The 17,815-nt window shown below is 45.9% G+C and overlaps 1 protein-coding gene across 1 annotated transcript in view; it reads right to left on the bottom strand.

The window, feature by feature from the left end:
- Positions 1-1,372, bottom strand: part of WNT3A (Wnt family member 3A) — a 98,012-nt gene extending 96,640 nt beyond the window's left edge. Inside the window, 1 exon segment of the mRNA XM_058028803.1 lies at positions 1,298-1,372. Within this exon segment, the coding sequence (XP_057884786.1) occupies positions 1,298-1,372 (75 nt within the window).
- Between the last annotated feature and the right edge of the window lie 16,443 nt (positions 1,373-17,815).

Genomic DNA, 17,815 nt, shown 5'->3' with positions numbered 1-17,815 from the left:
TCTCTCTCTCCTCTCGCTCTGCCTGTCTTCCCAAGCGCACATTTGCATTTTATTGCTGCTTTTTTTTTTTTCCCTCTTTTTTTTTTTTCTTTTCTTTTTTTTTTTTTTTCCTCCCATCCCAACGAATTCCCTGCTTTCAGACATACCTGAAATAGTTGCAGAGGCTGCTGCCTTCACCACCCTCTCACCTCTGCACCGCCGGACAAGGGGGGGGGACCGCGCATCCCGCACCCGCGGACGGGGCGGGGGGAGCACGGGTTAATTGATTAAAAAAATCAATTAAAAAATGAATACCAGCACGGGGACGATTTTTTGGCTGTTGTTTTTTAAGGGGGGTGTTCGGGAGCCCCCCGGCTGAGCCCGCGGAGCCTCCCCGCGTTAGGGCTTCCCCGAGCGAGCGCAATTAGCTGCGCGGGTAATTAGAGCCGATCGTGCGCCTACATGCCTTGCCCAGCACCATTTGCTTTTCGTGGGGGAGCGAGCGAGATTTTTCTCTTAAAGGCGTAGGGTGCAGAGCGGGGGGGAAAAGGAGGAAAAGCGGCGAAACCCCCCCAAAAAACGAGGCGCGCATCGCCGCGCTGAGGGCGCGCGGGTTTTGCGCGGATTCCGCGCGGGTTTTGCGCCGATTTTGTCTCCCCCAGCCCCGACTTTGCTGCGCCTTCCCCCAGCCCGGCTTGTGCAGCTTCACCTCCTTTTCCTTCCCCTTCCCCACCCCTATTTTTCTTTTTTTTTTTTTTAATTTACCCCTCAATATTCCTTAACGCGAAAGGAGGGGGGGGGGGGGTTGGAAATAAAAGCAAATAAAAGCAAATAAAAGCAAATAAAAGCAAATAAAAGGCACCCAAAAGTTTTGCCGCTTTCCCCCCTTCTCCTTCCACCTGACTGGCTCGAAATCACCTTGAAATGCTCATGTCAACTTCTATCATTATCTCTTTAATTCAGGCAGCGCCTTTTGTTCTTCACAGGAGAGGATCAAAGCGCTCAGAGAGGGGAAAAAAAAAAAAATAAAAACTTTCCGATCGCTCCCTCTCGCTCTCTCTCTTTTACAGTAGGAGAAGGAGAGATCAGGTATAACCCAGTCAAAATAAACAAAGTGAATGCATAAATAAAAGAGGTGAAATGCAGGTTCTAAGAACTTGCTGGCGCTGGAACAATCCCACCTCTTTAGCTGAGTGGCAACGAAAGGAGAATTTCAAGTCATCTTTAAGCGCAGGGGTTGCAGAGAAAGCAGAGGAGGGGAAAAAAATAAATGAAAATGAGCGAAAAAAAAAAAAAAAAAAAGAAGAAGAATAAAAACTTACCACCAGATTGGGTAACTTGACAGAGCCTGACTCAACCCACAAAGAAACAGGAAATATCCAAAAGAGGCCATTGATGAAAAGTTGTCTTTCTTTTTTTTTTTTTTTTTTTCTGTTAACCAGAGTTGCCAAAAATCTTCCTTTCTTCTGAGGCAGGATGATTATTTTAATAATAATAATAATAATAATGCACAATAATTTAAACCAAGGAGAAAAAAAAAAAAAAAAAAGTCAAATGAAGTGAACTCAACCCGACCAGGTAAATCCTCTCTTGCTTCCTTCTACTACTCTCAAGGAAAAAAAAAAAAATCTCCGAGAGGTTAAAAAACTCTTCTCTCAGCCAAGACACTGAAGGCAAATATTAAAAAAAAAAAAAAAAAAAAGAAGAAGAAGAAAAAAAAAAAAGTTTGAAGTAGCTCTCTTAAAAAGGACCCAATCAGCACTTATTGCCAAAGGGAGAATTCTGATGCTTTGGCTTGTTCTGTCAATCAGGAGCGTGAAGTCAGGAATGAGCTAATTGCGAGGAGATAGTGTTTTAATACTCATTAGGGGGCACGTTGGCCCACAAGCCAAGGGATAAAATGTAGTTTTAAAAAGGGGAAGGAAGATTTAGGGGGTTTAAATAGACAGGGGGGACCCCTGTGGATTTGGGTAGCTATAACAACCTGCCCGGATTTCACTCCCTGGGTCGAAGCTACTAAAATGCAAAAAAAAAAAAAAAAAAAAAAAAAAAAAAAAGTGTGAAACGTTGTTGTTTTTTTTTTTTTTTTTTTTCCCCTCTTCTTCTTCTTTTAAAAATTAGTATTTTCTCAATTTTCTCCTTCTTGCCATTCTGTCTTCTTCTTCTTCTCAAAGCTCCATTTCCTCACGGGGACCGTTGGGATGTATTTGAAGTAAAACTTTCTAGAAACTTTCGCTTGGTCTCTTTTTTGGGGGGGCTTTTTTTGCTCCTTTTTTCATGGGGAAAAAAAAAAGAAAAAAAAAAAAAAAAAAGAGGATTTCCACCCAGGCACGCAGCCCCTTCCCCAGCAGTCCAAGCAGCCGCAGACCCAAGAGCTCCACTGAAGACATCTGGTAAAAAATCGACTTTTTCCATGCAAATCTCCAAAGGGCTCCTTCAGCTCATCCCAATTTCCAGGAATCCCAACCCCGGACATTTGGGAAGGCGCCGCTGCAACGACTTCATCCACCAGATCCACCCCACAGGGCACCAGTAATTGAGCTCTTTTTTAATTTCTCTCTCGCCACATTGTCCCAATTTCTCTCTTTTCAGCGCCGGTGGTGGGGGGTGATTTTTGCATTTCTGCCGTACCCAAAAAATTCGGATTTTTTTTTTTTTTTTTTCATGGGGGCAGAAAGTACCAAAAAAAAAAAAAAAAAAAAAAAAAGAGGGGAATGGGGGGGAATCATTATTAATATTATTATAAAGATGTAGCTCCTGGATTCCCGGTCCGTGGTGGGATTTGCTGCTGCTCTGGAACATATTGGTGAAAGCTGGCTGGGGCTGGGAGCAAGTGTCACCCACAGCTGACAGGCGTCCCCTTCCCCTGGCTCATTTGAAAGGGGCTGGAGAGGCGAAAAGAGGGGATGGAGGCATTGCCTGGGCGAGGAGAGATTTCTCCCGATCCTCTTTTCCATGGTTTTATATATATATTTATATTTAATTTTTTTTTTGTGGTTGTATTGCTTGCCGCCCGTTTTTGGTTTTTTTTCCCCTGCGTTTTATCACTTATTTTGTTGTTTTTTTAAAAGGATTCAGCGAGCTGGAGGAGATTTTATTATTTATTTATTTCATTTATTTCTTTCTTTATTGCTATTTATTTATTAAAATAAATATTTTAATTTATTTATTTTATCCGCGAATCAGAAAAACCTCTGTGGCTCGCAGGGAACAAAGCGAGGCACAATTTTTAATGACTTTGTTGGGGGAAGCCTCGCAAAACCCCGCATTAACTCAAATCAAAATGCGCTTTCATCCTCATTAAGAGCCGCCTTTATATTTTCCCTGAGTAGGGAATATTTCTATTTACACGCACAGGGCTTTTACATGCATATATATTTATAAAGATATGTTTGTGTGGAGCTAGATGGGAGAGATAGATTCATTCTAGTGAAATTACACTAGAAACGCAGTTCATTCGGGGATATTTAAATTCGCCGGGAATTTTGGCAGGGGTCGGGCCCTGATTATTTTCTTTTCGGCTTGGATGACAAGCGATTGCAAATGCGAGCTCTGGCAAAGCGCTCCGAGATTTTAATCGCGGAGCGGAGCCGATCCCAGCGCCTTCCAGAGGGGGGAACGGATGCTCTGCGAGGCTGCTCTCCCCAGCAAATCCCCGCCGTGTCGATGCCGCGATTATAGCCAGGGTATTAAATTCAAATCCACCCTCCTCCTTGGGCAGCTCCCCCGAACCCCCCAAGGGGGCTGGAGGAGGGAATTTTATTGCATAAGGTGGGATTGAGGGAAAAGGAGGAGGAGTGGTGGTGGTGGTGGTGTGGTGTGTGTGTGTGTGAAAAATCATCTTAAGGACTTTCCCTGTGTATTAGAGAAAATCCCATCCAATTATAGCATTACTGGAAAGAACCAAACACTGCGACTTTCAAAGGAGGGGATTTCTCCGTCTTTTCAAGTGGAGTTGCTCACGCTGCAGACTGGAACACACACACACACACACACACACTCACACACAGCCAAAGGGCAGGACGCACGGACAGACGGACGGACGGGGCAGGACACACATCCCTCCCGGCTAATCTGCCCCTCCTTTTGTTCCTGCCAACATCTCCCCAAGGCTCTGCCCCTCCCTGCAGGAAGCAGCTTTACCTGCAGGTACAAATTCAGCCACTCTCCCTTTTCTTTGCCTCCCCCCTCTCTTGGCTCTGCAGCTGCCGCTGGCTTGGGGAGGAGGAGGAGGAGGAGGAGGATGGAGATAATCCACTTTGTCAGGGGCGGACAGACACACAGACACGGCCCGGGATGGGCCGCCTTGCCTCTCTCTGACGCCAGCAGCTTCTCATGACGCTGATCCCAAGGTTTGGGCTGGCTGAGGGTTATTCCCAGCCCCAGGAATTGGATATCTGTCAGCAGAGTCACTTCTGGATCTCCAAGGGCCGGGTTTTGCATTAGCATCTCAAAAAAAAAAAAAAAAAAAAAAAAAAAATAATGCTACCAAGCCTTAGGGATACAGGGCAGCCTCAGGGAGGTGACGCCAAAGCTGCAGTGTTTTCTCCCAAAGGCTGATTTAGGGCCAGGCTGGTCCCTTTTTCCTAAATATCTGCACATCATTCAGACACACGTTGGGATGGGCAGGACCTTTGGCTTCTTCTCTCCTGGATCTGCTCATCAATATCTGGGGAGTTTTTTGAGGGGGGAAATTGCCCAGAGGGTCTGGGAAATTGTGAGCACTGTGGCTTGCTCTGACACCAGCAGCTTTTAGTGATGCTGATCCCAAAGTTTGGGCTGGCTGAGGGTTATTCCCAGCCCCAGGAATGCTCCTGGGCATTGGATATCTATCAGCAGAGTTACTTCTCAACCTCCAAGGGTCGGGTTTTGCATTAGAATCTCTAAAAAAATTGCCAGGGGCCTTAGGGATGCAGGGAAGGTGGCACTGCTGGAGTTCGGCTGCCCAAAGCCTCAGAGTTTTCTCCCAAGGGATGATTTAAGGCCAAGTTGGTCCTTTTTCCCCAAATATTTGGGAATATATCAGACACGCGTTGGGATGGGCAGAACGTTTGACTTCTCTCCTGGACCTGCTCATCAATATTGGGGAGTTTTAAGAGGAGAAATTGCCCAGAGAAGCTGTGACTGCCCCTGGAAGTGTCCAAGGCCAGGTTGGACGGGGCTTGGAGCACCCTGGGATGGGATGGGATGGGATGGGATGGGGTGGGATGGGATGGGATGGGATTGAAGGTCCCTTCCAACCCAAGCCATTCCAGGATTCTGTAACCCCACAAGAACCTGCTGCAGGAGCAGGAGCAGGAACTGGACAACTCCAATGACCCAGCTGGGACAGGGAAAAGGGGATGGGAGGACACACGGGGCTGGAATGTGGAGGCAGTGCTGCTTCTGTCCTGCTGACTCACCCTGGCAGCTCCAGGGGCCACCTGAGCCTGTCAGGAGAGCTGGATTTGGGGACATGAGTGATGCCCAGAGCAGGCACCACCACAGGCTGCAGCTGCTCCCACGACAGGCTCATCCAGGCTGTTCCCATCCCACAGGAAGAGATGAGGGAGCTCTGCAGCAATCCAGACTGGTCACAATTCCCAAATAACCCCTGAGTCGCTGCTCCTGCTCTCCCTGTGCCTGTGCCCTCCATGGCAGAGGCTGCAGGATGGGAGGATCACCCTCGTGGAGACCCCACCAGAACAAACTCCTTGTGGGGATGAAGGTTTTGTTTCATTTTAGTGGAGGACACCAGTGATTCAGCCCTTCCCTCCTTCCCATCTGAATTCCCACTGGTAAATTCTGATTTTGCCGCTTCTGCAAATTTCAGCTGGGCTGAAATTTCAAAAATTTCAGTTTTCTGGCTGGTGGTTCACCTTCCCAACTCACAATTTACCTCCTCTGTGCTCCTCTCATTGCCCTCTGCTCTCCAGGGATGGCGTAGCCACCCTGGCAGTGGGAAGATGGCACAGCCTGGTGTTCCTGCTGTGCCCAGAGGCACAAACTGGATCATGAGGGGCACTGGGAGCACCAGGAAATGCCCACGAGGCAACTCAGCAACCCTCCCTCCCCAAAAGCAGCCCTGCTGTGTAACCCTCAGAGCATGTGGGAGACACAGATATCAAAAGAAGAAGAAAAAATTATATTTATAAATATATTATAAAATAATATAAATAGAAATATAAGCATATTTTATATAATAATTATATATAATATTATATAAATACATTATATTATAATATAAAATTATATTTATAAATATATAAATATATACATTATAAAATATATTAAAAATATATATTATTTTTTATATGTTTATATATTTTATATATGAGATATGTGTATGAAATATATTATACATTTTATATATGTTTATATTTTATTTATAATAAATTATAATGTATGTTATATTATTTAAAATTATATATACAAACGTATATTATATATTTTAAAAAACAATATAATATATATAATATATTTATATAAAAAGATATAATATATATTTTTGTATATTATAGAAAAAAGTCTTTCTTTCTTTCTTTCTTTCTTTCTTTCTTTCTTTCTTTCTTTCTTTCTTTCTTTCTTTCTTTCTTCCTTCCTTCCTTCCTTCCTTCCTTCCTTCCTTCCTTCCTTCCTTCCTTCCTTCCTTCCTTCCTTCCTTCCTTCCTTCCTTCCTTCCTTCCTTCCTTCCTTCCTTCCTTCCTTCCTTCCTTCCTTCCTTCCTTCCTTCCTTCCTTCCTTCCTTCCTTCCTTCCTTCCTTCCTTCCTTCCTTCCTTCCCTCCCACTTTTATTTATTTATTTATTTAATTATTTATTAAAAATATATACCAAAACTTTATTTTCTTATTTTTATGAGATTATCCACATGCTAGGTTTCTGGATTCCTGTCTGCTGGAGTGAAGGATGCCAGAGTTTGTCGTGGCCCTGTTGACTTGTGCCGTTTTTATTCTCTCGCTTTTAACGTCCCTAAAGACCGAGATCCACCTCAGCCGTGTCACTGCCACAACAGCACAAAAAGTGACAATTTGGTCGCCAGGGTGGGGCAGGAGATGGCACACAGGGCTGGGGAGGTGGCTCTGGGCAGCCCTGGTGACCATGAGGAGGGTTTGGAGCTCAATCCCTGTCCCCTCACCAAGGCAGGCCCAGCCGCTCTGGCTGTGGCTCTCCATGCTGGAGAGGAGTTTTTCCCCCAAATAATTCCACCTTTCCTTCCTCCTTGGTTCCCCTCAGGTTCAAGGGTGACCTGAGCAGCTCATGCAGCCCATGGAGGTGGGGTGGGCTCCTCCTGGAGCTCATTCCTGTCCTGGGGATCTGGAGCTGCCTGAGATGCCCACAGGCCCCGAGGTGGAGGCACTGATAGCACTGAGCAGATCAGGGCAAACTGGGCTGTGCTTCTCAGCTCTGCAGGCTTCAAAGAGATGTCCTCAGCTCACCAGAGTGGGACAGCAGGTAGGAGATGGGGACACAGGGCTGGGGAGGTGGCTCTGGGCAGCCCTGGTGACAATGAGGTGGGTTTGGAGCTCAGTTCCTGTCCCCTCACCAAGGCAGGCCCGGCTGCTCTGGCTGTGGCTGTGCCCACCAGACGAGGTTGCTCCCATGCTGGAGAGGAGATTTTTCCTGAAAGAATTCCACCTTTCTTTCCTCCTCAGGGCTGACCTCATGGAGCCCATGGAGATGGGGTGGGCTCCACCTGGAGCTTATTCCTGCCCTTGGGATCTGTCTGCTCTGCTCCCATCTCCTGAGCTGGCTGAGGTGCCCACAGGCCCTGATGAGGAGGCACTGATAGCACTGAGCAGATCAGAGCAAACTGGGCTGTGCTTCTCAGCTCTTCAGGCTTCAAAGAGATGTCCTCAGCACGCATGAAAGGCAACAGCAAACATTGGACATTGCCCCAAATCCCCCTGGGATGTGCCCGGGTCATTCCGTGTGTAATCGGAATTTTGGCTGCTCCTGGAGTCCCATTTTAAACATTTCAGTGTAATTGTGTTATCTTCTGATCTCAGGGCTCCAGATGGAAATGAGGGATGTCTGGGAGTGTAAATCCAGTGCTGGAATGAGCCCAGGAGGGGTTGGAGCTATCACTGGATGGAGGCAGAGCTGCCAAAGATCTGCTCTGCTCTGTCCCAGACCTGTGGCACAGCACATCTGCCATGGGTGCTGATCCTTTGCAATTCGAGATTCAGGCTTTTCTATTTCTGCTACCCAACCCAAAAGAACCCAGAATGTTCTTGTGAGAAGGTTCTCTCATGTTTTGTGTGCCTCCAATTCCCTGCAGGCACCAGTGCTGACCCTTCCTTGGATCCAGGCTCTGCCAAACGCCCTGGAGTGTCCTGAAGCACCAAGAGAGGAGTGGTGGGTGCTGCTCTTCTCTGGCCTCGTCTGTGCACGGCCACTGCTCAGGGCTGGTGCCACCAGAGCACATCTGCCATGGGTGCTGATCCTTTGCAATTCCAGATCCAGACTTTTCCATTTCTGCCACCCAACATCTGGTGACAAAAATCTTCTTTTGAGGAGGGTTCTCTCACATTTTGTGTGCCTCCAGCTTCCCCACAGGCACCAGTGCTGACCTTTCCTTCCATTCCAGGCTCTGCCAAACTTTCTGGAGTGTCCTAAAGCAGGCAGGAGCTGCTTTGGGAGGGCAGCAGGTGACAAACACAGGGGTTGAATGGGTGGTGGTGGCTCTGCAGAGCCTTTGCCACCACTCTGTGATGTGGCTTTGTCCCTCTCCTGGGATGCACACCTCTCCTGATGGGCACAGGGAGGAACCTGGGGTTCTCTGCTACCTCTTTTTGCCCCTTCCCTCCGGCATGAGGCAGGGCCATCTGCCCCGTGTGTCCTGCGGGAGAGGTGGCACTGTCACCCGTGTGGCTTTGGCCCACCTAGTGGTGCAGAGGGAGAACAAACCTGCCCAGGAAAAAAAGGGAGGACGGAGAACAAACCCAGGGAAAGGGAGGATGGAGAACAAACTCAGGGGAAAGGGAGGATGGAGAACAATCTGTCCAGGGAAATGGGGGGATGGAGAACAAACCCAGGGGAAAGGGAGGATGGAGAACAAACCCAGGGAAATGGGGGGATGGAGAACAAACCCAGGGGAAAGGGAGGATGGAGAACAAACCCAGGGGAAAGGGAGGATGGAGAACAAACCTGCCCAGGAAAAGGGAGGATGGAGAACAAACCCAGGGAAAAAGGAGGATGGAGAACAATCTGTCCAGGGAAATGGGGGGATGGAGAACAAACTCAGGGAAAAGGGAGGATGGAGAACAAACCCAGGGAAAAGGGAGGATGGAGAACAAACCTGCCCAGGGAAAAGGGAGGATGGAGAACAAACCTGCCCAGGGAAAGGGAGGATGGAGAAAAAACCTGCCCAGGGAAAGGGAGAATGGAGAACAAACTCAGGGAAAAGGGAGGATGGAGAACAAACCCAGGGGAAAGGGAGGATGGAGAACAAACCCAGGGAAAGGGAGGATGGAGAACAAACCCAGGGAAAAGGGAGGATGGAGAACAAACCTGCCCAGGAAAAAGGGAGGATGGAGAACAAACCCAGGGAAAGGGAGGATGGAGAACAAACCTCACATAGGTTCTGCTCTCGTTCCCCAGGGAGAACAAACTTGCCCAAGAAAAAAGTAGGTGTCCCATGGTGTCTCATGGTGTCCCAGGTGTTCCATGGTGTCCCAGGAGGTGTCCCAGGTGTCCATGGCTGGGAGGTGTCCCATGGTGTCCCAAGTGTCCCATGGTGTCCCATGGTGTCCCAAGTGTCCCATGGTGTCCCATGGTGTCCCAGGTGTCCCATGGTGTCCCTGGCTGGGTGGTGTCCATGGCAGGGCATAGGACAAGGGGATTTTTAAGCTTCCTTCCACTCCTTCCATGATTCTGTGGCTCTGTGATCTTCTCCAGAACTTTCCACAACCTCCTGGGGCCATGGCAAGGGGAATCAGAGCTTGGCTGGTGCTGAGGGAGATTTTCCAGGGATCTCCACCAGCAAAGTCGCTTTGTGGAGATCACCCTCTAAAAAATACGTGCCCTAGAGAATAATTTGGGGTCTTCCTTAAAAGATGAGGTTTGAGGAAAACTGATTTATTTTAAGGCAAACTGATCATTTGAAGGCAAATCTGAGACCATAAGGAGCAAACCTGCTTTTCTGGCACACTGAGAACCCCAGAATCATGGAGAAAATAACCCAAAATAACCCAAAATGGGAGCTGAGGACCCTGATCAGTGACAGTTGCCCCTAAGGAAACTCAATAAATGTAGAAATGACCTGAGCCCTGTGTGTGTGGTGTGTGTTTGCTCCTGTGGAACTTCTCCAGGCTAAATTCAGATTAAAACCCCATTAACAGCAGTGGAAAATAATCTCTGGGGCCCCAAACCTGCTGTGAATTGTAGGAACAACCATCCATAGGAGACTGGGTGCCACTAACCGAGGAAATGAAATCTTTCCAAGAGAATAAATTTTAAAAAATTAATATAAAATAAAAAACAGCCTTCTTGCTTTGAGAGAAGCATTTTGGGGTCAGGTATTTTGGCTCTTGGGAGCAAATCCTGCATCCCTTTCTGGCCACATCCCTACTGCCCAATCTCAGGCTCTGAAGGGATGGAAGTTTGGTGAAAATGCACCTCCAAAGGGGTTCAGTTCCTTGGGAGTGAAGAGATTTTGGTGAGAGGACTAAAACATCCTTTGGGGATCTTTATTTTCTACCCCTCTTTCATTATCTACTTCATTAACTACTTTTACCTAAATGCCCAAAGTCAGGAAAGCTGAAGTCCAGCATTAATTGGAATGAGATTATTTTTGACGTCCTTTTCAACAAAAAAATATTCTGTGATTTTATTGAGTTCCTCCAAATTCACACTTAGATTTTTCATGTCCCTTTCAATGAAAAATTCCAACCAAATTCTGTGATTTTTTTGAGGTCCTCCAAATTCACACTTGGATTTTTAATGTCCTTTCCAACAAAAGATATTCTGCAATTTTATTAAGAGTTCCTCCAAATTCACACTTAGATTTTTCATGTCCCTTCCAACCAAAAATATTCTGTGATTTTACAAAGATTTCCTCCAAATTCACACTTGGAGTAAGGGCTGGCTTTAAAACTGCAGTTTCTTTGCTCTATCTGATTGCTCTTTATTTATTTTGAGGGTGGAGATACACACTGGATTAAGGGAAGGAAAAAGAGAGGGAAGCCAAGTGTTTGTGAGACAGAAAGAACAATAAGACGAACAGTTATTTATTAAATCATGGATGCACTGATGTTGAAATTTTCTAATCCCTTTCTAACACCCAATTCAAATCACTCCTTTTCAAAGGGCTGGCCACACTCCTGCTGCAGGTGCAAACAAAGGAAAAAACAAATTTAAAATTTAAACCAGAATTTGATCCCTTTGTGAACTCGCTCCTAACCCCCCTCTTTGAAACTCAAGTGATAGCATCGCTGAGATGAATGTTGGGATTCAGCCTCGTGTTTGCAAATCAATATGCATTTTAAACAGGGATTACTCTGGGCTGCTGACAAGCACTGGACTGAAAAACTGCCCAGACTGGAGTGTCTTCTCTTCAGCCACAGAGCAAGTTAATTAAGATACATTAAAATCACTAATAGGAACATAGGGTACAATTTGAGAGCACGGGAGCATCTGCATTATTGCCTGATATTGCACGGGTGCCTTGGTTGAGGTCTTCAAACCTGTAAATGTGGTTTAAAAGTGCAGAATATAATTTTTTTTAGATTAGTTTTTTTTCTCTTTTTGTTTTCATTATGTTTGTTTTAAAACAGCTTAATTGTAAATATCCCAGTGGCAAAGTTGTGGTGCAGCCACAGGATGGGAAAGAGGAGCTTGGAGGGGGCCAGAAGTGGGGAAATGGTGAGATAAGAAATAATGAAGAATGAAATAAATAATGAATAATGAAGTAAATAATGAATAATAGAATATCTCGCCTGCACCCCAAAATCCACTGTCCCTGGTGCTTTGCTGCAGGAGAATCTGGTGCCAAGGGGAGAAGAGCTCCTGCAAAATTCGTGGAAGGAAAGATCTGCCTGCACCCGGGGGAGGACAAAACCCGAAGGATTTGGCCGAGGCAGTTAAAAAAACCCACAAAACCCCACCAAGGTGCCAAAACCTCAGTCAAGGGAGGTGTTGACAAGGGATCCCAGTTGATAAATAAACAGCAAGGAGCTCTCCCTTGCAAAGCCTGAATGACAAAGAGAGAGAAGCAGGAGCTGCAGAGTGTCCCTCACCATTTTCATCACAAAAGCTGATGGTGGGGGGCAGGTTTTAACACGGCAACAAGTCTGACTTTCTCTCCCTTTCTCCCTCCTTATTTTTTTTTTTTTTCCTTTTCCCCCCCTCTTCCCCTCCCTCTTATAAACAGAGAGGACAAGAGGTCATATCCCCAGGGTTTAAAGAGCCACTTCTCCCCCTTCCAGGGAGGCTGGATGTTCTTTCAGCCTGTTTACAAATTACTCCAAGTTATGATGTCTTCATGCACTTGCAGGGTGGCCACCTGTCCCCAGCTCCCTCCTGCTGCCTCCACTCCGTGTGCTGGGGTGACACCTGCAGATGGTTTCTGGCCCAGCATCCATTTAATCCATGAATTAAAATGAGGCAAAAAGCCACAAATCAGGTTCTTTGCTCGGGTGCCTGGAGGTGTGATGTCCGTGGGGTGATTTGGGCAAGGGATGAGTGCCCAGGCAGGGATGCTGATGGATTTGATGCTGGTCATGGGGGAATGAATTCAAGCTGAAAGAAGGTTCAGATTTGAAATTAGGGAGAATTTTTTTTCGCTTTTGAGGGTGGTGAAGCCCTGGCACAGGTGCCCAGAGAAGCTGAGGCTGCTCCTGAATCCCTGGAGATGCCCAGGCAGGGATGCTGATGGATTTGATGCTATTCATTCCTATGGGGGAATGAATTCAAGCTGAAAACAGGTTTAGATTTGATATTAGGGAGATTTGTTTTGGCTTGTGATGATGCTGAGGCCCTGGCACAGGTGCCCAGAGGAGCTGTGGCTGCTCCTGAATCCCTGGAGATGCCCAGGCAGGGATGCTGATGGATTTGATGCTGTTCATTCCTATGGGGGAATGAATTCAAGCTGAAAACAGGTTTAGATTTGATATTAGGGAGAAATTTTTCGGCTTTTGAGGGTGGTGATGCCCTGGCACAGGGTGCCCAGAGCAGCTGTGGCTGCTCCTAGATCCATGGAAGTGTCCAAGGCCAGGTTGGACATTGGGGCTTGGAGCAGCCTGGGACAGTAGAAGGTGTCCCTGCCATGGTAGGATGGTTGAAACCAGATAATCTTTAAGGTCTTTTCCAACCCAAGCTATCCTCTGATTCTACTGAGGGAATTTTGCCACAGAACTTGGAGCATTTTGGAAGCAAAAGCCAGGGCTGCACCTCTCCGGCTCGCTCTCAGCCTCATGTTTACAGGACCAAAATCAAGCCCACATCCTCCCATTCTTCCCACTCTTTTATAAAGCTGTTTCCAAGCCCTGGGCATGAAGCAACGTGGCTTTAGCAGCAAGAAATTCAGTGGGAAACGCAGCTAATGATGCTTGGTGCACCTTCCCCCTTCCTCTGCGGGCTCCGATAAGGGCTGAGCTCCCTTTTCTCCCGGGGGAAAGGAGGCAAATGCACTAATAAGGTTTTGGTTTTTTGCCTTTTTTTTTTTTTTTTTTTCTCCTCCCCTACCTGTGCCCTTATTTTCATACAACTTAATCTCACTGAAACTTTTATCTCCCTGCCAGCGTGGGCTGGGATTGGCCGAGGGGGGCAGGAGTTGGAGGGGAGGAAACGAGCGGATGGAGACGCTCGCTCGACATAATCAGCTCACCCAAGTTTCCCAAGGAAACCAGACTTCAAATGCTTCACAAGGCTTGCAGGGGCTGCTTACAAATCCCAGTCATGAGCCAGAACCCCCAGTGCCAGGCACTGCACCAACATATTCCTGCACACAATCCTTTCCCCGGGCCAGGGCTCAGGAGTTGAAAACGAGGAGTTGAAGGTTGGCAAGCGCCCCCTTTTCAATATGAATGTGGAGCAACTCCCTTAATGTGGGTTGGATTTGGCTGCAGCCTGCAAAGGAGCAGAGCTGGGCTCTGCTGGGGTTGGTTTTGTTCATGGGAATGGCAAGGAAATCACAGGGCTTGATGAACTTTGCCTCTGAACAGCCCTACTTGGCTTTGATCCCGCCCAGAAATCCTCTTGGCTCCGTGGAGGAAAATCTGCAGGGCTTGGCCCCGTTGGAAGCTGTGAATTTTTTTCTTTAATTTTTTTTTTTTTTTAAAAAAAAAAAAAAAGGATTCTACTCTTTCTCTGCAGGTAGAAAAAGTGCTTGGGTCTTCACAGGACACTGGGTCACCCATGTGCCATTACCCTGCTGGTGTCACAGCAGGAATGAGCCTGGAAAATGCCTTTATCTACCAAGGCAAGGCTTAAATTCTGGAGCTGCTGTAGGAGCCACTAAAAAAGTTATTTTTGCTGCTTAAACTCCTGCAGAACTCCCACAGGAATCAGTGGACAGGAGGAGAAAGGAACTCTGTGGCAGGAAGGGACTGCAGGGTTGGGGATATTTGGGTGAGCTCAGAAGTTCTGGCTCTCCTGGGAGGACCTGATCCATCTCTTCCCAGCCCTGTTTTTCCCAAAAAAGGGATTGTTGTGCTCCCATCCCTGAGGCTGGTGGCATCACTGCCTGACCTGGGGCTGGATCTCCATCCAGCTGGTAGGGAAGCCCAGCAGGTGATCCATGGATGGAGTTCATCTCTGGAGCTGCACAAATTTGCACATCCTGCAAATTTGGAAGACACCCAGAAATTTGCACCCCAGACATCAGGAATCTGCTAATTTTCTTCCTTTCCTTTCCTTTCCTTTCCTTTCCTTTCCTTTCCTTTCCTTTCCTTTCCTTTCCTTTCCTTTCCTTTCCTTTCCTTTCCTTTCCTTTCCTTTCCTTTCCTTTCCTTTCCTTTCCTTTCCTTTCCTTTCCTTTCCTTTCCTTTCCTTTCCTTTCCTTTCCTTTCCTTTCCTTTCCTTTCCTTTCCTTTCCTTTCCTTTCCCCTCCCCCAAAATTCACCCCAAAATTCCACCTGGAGTCCCCAAAATTCCACAAATGTGGAATTCCACAAATGTGGAATCCTTCTCTCAGAACCTGGAAGATTTGAAGGAATCAAATACATCTGGAGCCACGAGTTACTTTCCAGTTTGTAATTTTTAAAAACAGGTGGGGAAGGTGTTTTCTGAAATGTTCTGCCCACCATGGAGCTTGATGTTTGCACAAAACAGCACAACTCAGAAGCTGTTGTGTTGTGAATAAACCCCAAAATACCATCAAATATTGAAGTATTTGCTAAATTAATTGGGAGATACAGATATTTGAGGGAGCAGTGCATAAAAATGGAGACTGACAAGGTGGGGTTGGCAAGCTTGGTCATAAATAACGCAAATTTTCTGAAATATTTTTAGTTTTTGGAAGAAATCAGCAATTTTAAACACTCCTTGAAGCTCTTCTGAATAAGGCCATTGGGACAAGTCCAGGCCAGTTAAGGGAGGGTGTGAGGGAGCTGCTGATGAGGACAAGAAGCCACCTTGGTCCCACTGGCTTTGTGTCATGTATCCCCACCCAGGGGCTGCCTGGCACCTCCCAGAATCACAGGAGTTGGGGAGAACCTCTGAAATCACAAATTCCAAACCTCAACCCAGCTCTGCTGTGCTCACCATGAACCCTGCAGTTTTGGACATGGCAAACCCTGGAACTCTGGGAATTTTTAGGATGGGGGAAAGTGTGACGGTGTTCACAGGGGTCTGAGGATGAGGGAAGAGATGAGGATCTGACTCCATGTTTCAGAAGGCTGATTTATTATTTTATGATATATATTACATTAAAACTATACTAAAAGAATAGAAGAAAGGATTTCATCAGAAGGCTGGCTAAGAATAGAATAGCAAAGAATGATAACAAAGGTTTGTGGCTCAGCTCTCTGTCCGAGCCAGCTGACTGTGATTGGCCATTAATTAGAAACAACCACATGAGACCAATCCCAGATGCACCTGTTGCATTCCACAGCAGCAGATAATCAATGTTTACATTTTGTTCCTGAGGCCTCCCAGCTTCTCAGGAGGAAAAATCCTCAGGAAAGGATTTTCCATAAAAGATGTCTGCGACATGGAAGAAATGAACTTTCAGGAGCTTTGTAACCTCAACCACCACGGCAGAACTTTGGAGCTGGCCTTGACCTCAGGTCTTTAGGGTTTCCTTCTCAGGGCTCTTGTCCATCCTGGGGCTCCTTGGGACACCTTCCGCCATCCCAGGATGCTCCAAGCCCCATCCAGCCTGGCCTTGGACACTTCCAGGGATCCAGGGGCAGCCACAGCTTCTCTGGGCACCCTGTGCCAGGGCCTGCCCACCCTCAGAGTGAAGAATTCCTCCCTAATATCCCACCTAATTTCCCATCTAAATCTATTCTCTTCCATTTTGAAGCCATTCCTCTTGTCCTGTTACTCCAGACCCTTGGAAATATTCCCTCTCCATCCTTCCTGTCACCTCTCTTTAGGTCTTGGAAGGCCACAGTGAGGTGACCCCAAAGCTTTTACTCTCCAGGTGTAATTATATATATATATATATAATATATATTAGATATCATATATATAAATATATAAATATATATAAATATATATATATAAAATATATATTATATATATAAATACAAGTCTAAAACAATAATACATATCATATTATAAATATATTATATATTATATATATTATTAATTATATTTTTTGGAAAATTTTCTTTGTTTAGGATTTTTCTTTTCAGAAGCTGAGAAGCTTCAGAGCAAAAGAAAAGAATATGATTTCATTTGCTTTTTCTTGTTTTGTTACTTTAGAATGTGGTTTAGAAATTGTTTACTTGAATTGTTTTTACGTAATGATTAATTACTGTCTGGCTGTGTGGAGATTCTAGAAGAGGTTATGAGTTTTTAAGTAGTATTTTGTTGAGTTTTCTGTATCTTTTTTCTATTCTTTATTATAGTTTTAGTATAGTATTATTTTATATAATATACTACCATAAAATAATAAATTAACATTCTAAAACATAAAGTCAAATTCATAAATTCCTCCTTCATCCTGGAAACCCAGCAAATATCACATCCAGGCTGAACAATCCCAATTTCCTCAGCCTTAACATCAATGACATCCCTAAAAAGACACAAACCACATCTCCATAGGAGAATGGAAACATCCAACAAAGTGCAAAAAAAAAAATATTTTTCAAGCATTTCCAAGGTTTCTGTGTCAGCTTGGATGTACAAGTGGCATCTGGCCTCATTCAGACTGAAGTGTTACCATGGACTGTGAATATGGGATGGATTTATGGATTTCCCAGGCTTCAGGGTGATTGTGGCTCATGGAGAAACCAGCAGAATTAAAAAAAAAGAAAAGCAAAACCAGCAAGAAACCCCAAAATTCTGCTGAGAGAAATGGAGAGATGAAGTGATGGGAAGAGCAGCAAAAAGGTGGACAAGAGGGAATATCCCAGTTTCTGTTAAAGTGGAGGAAGAAGGAATCATCCAGGTCAAATATGGTTAAAAAATAGATGATGGACGTGGGAGCAAAGTGGTAAAAATGGTTTAGGCTAATTGGGGTTTAATTACCGCATTAATGACACAATGCAAATGAGACTGATGTCACCAAGCACAGGGAGCAGCTGATGCCGCCTTTGAAGAACCCAGGTTGGTGGGCACCAGGCAGGGATTCTGCTCCAAGAAAAAGCTGTGTCCTTGATGGACAGCTCCCTGTGCAGGGCTGATTCCCAAAAATAGAGAAACGGAGTCAGAATCCATCTGGGAGGAAAATAGGAATAATGCTGGGGG

This window comes from Melospiza georgiana, chromosome 1 (assembly GCF_028018845.1).
Source record: "Melospiza georgiana isolate bMelGeo1 chromosome 1, bMelGeo1.pri, whole genome shotgun sequence".
Taxonomy (NCBI): domain Eukaryota; kingdom Metazoa; phylum Chordata; class Aves; order Passeriformes; family Passerellidae; genus Melospiza; species Melospiza georgiana.
The sequence above is the reverse complement of the archived record's forward strand: the minus strand, read 5'-3'. Positions and strand labels throughout refer to the sequence as shown.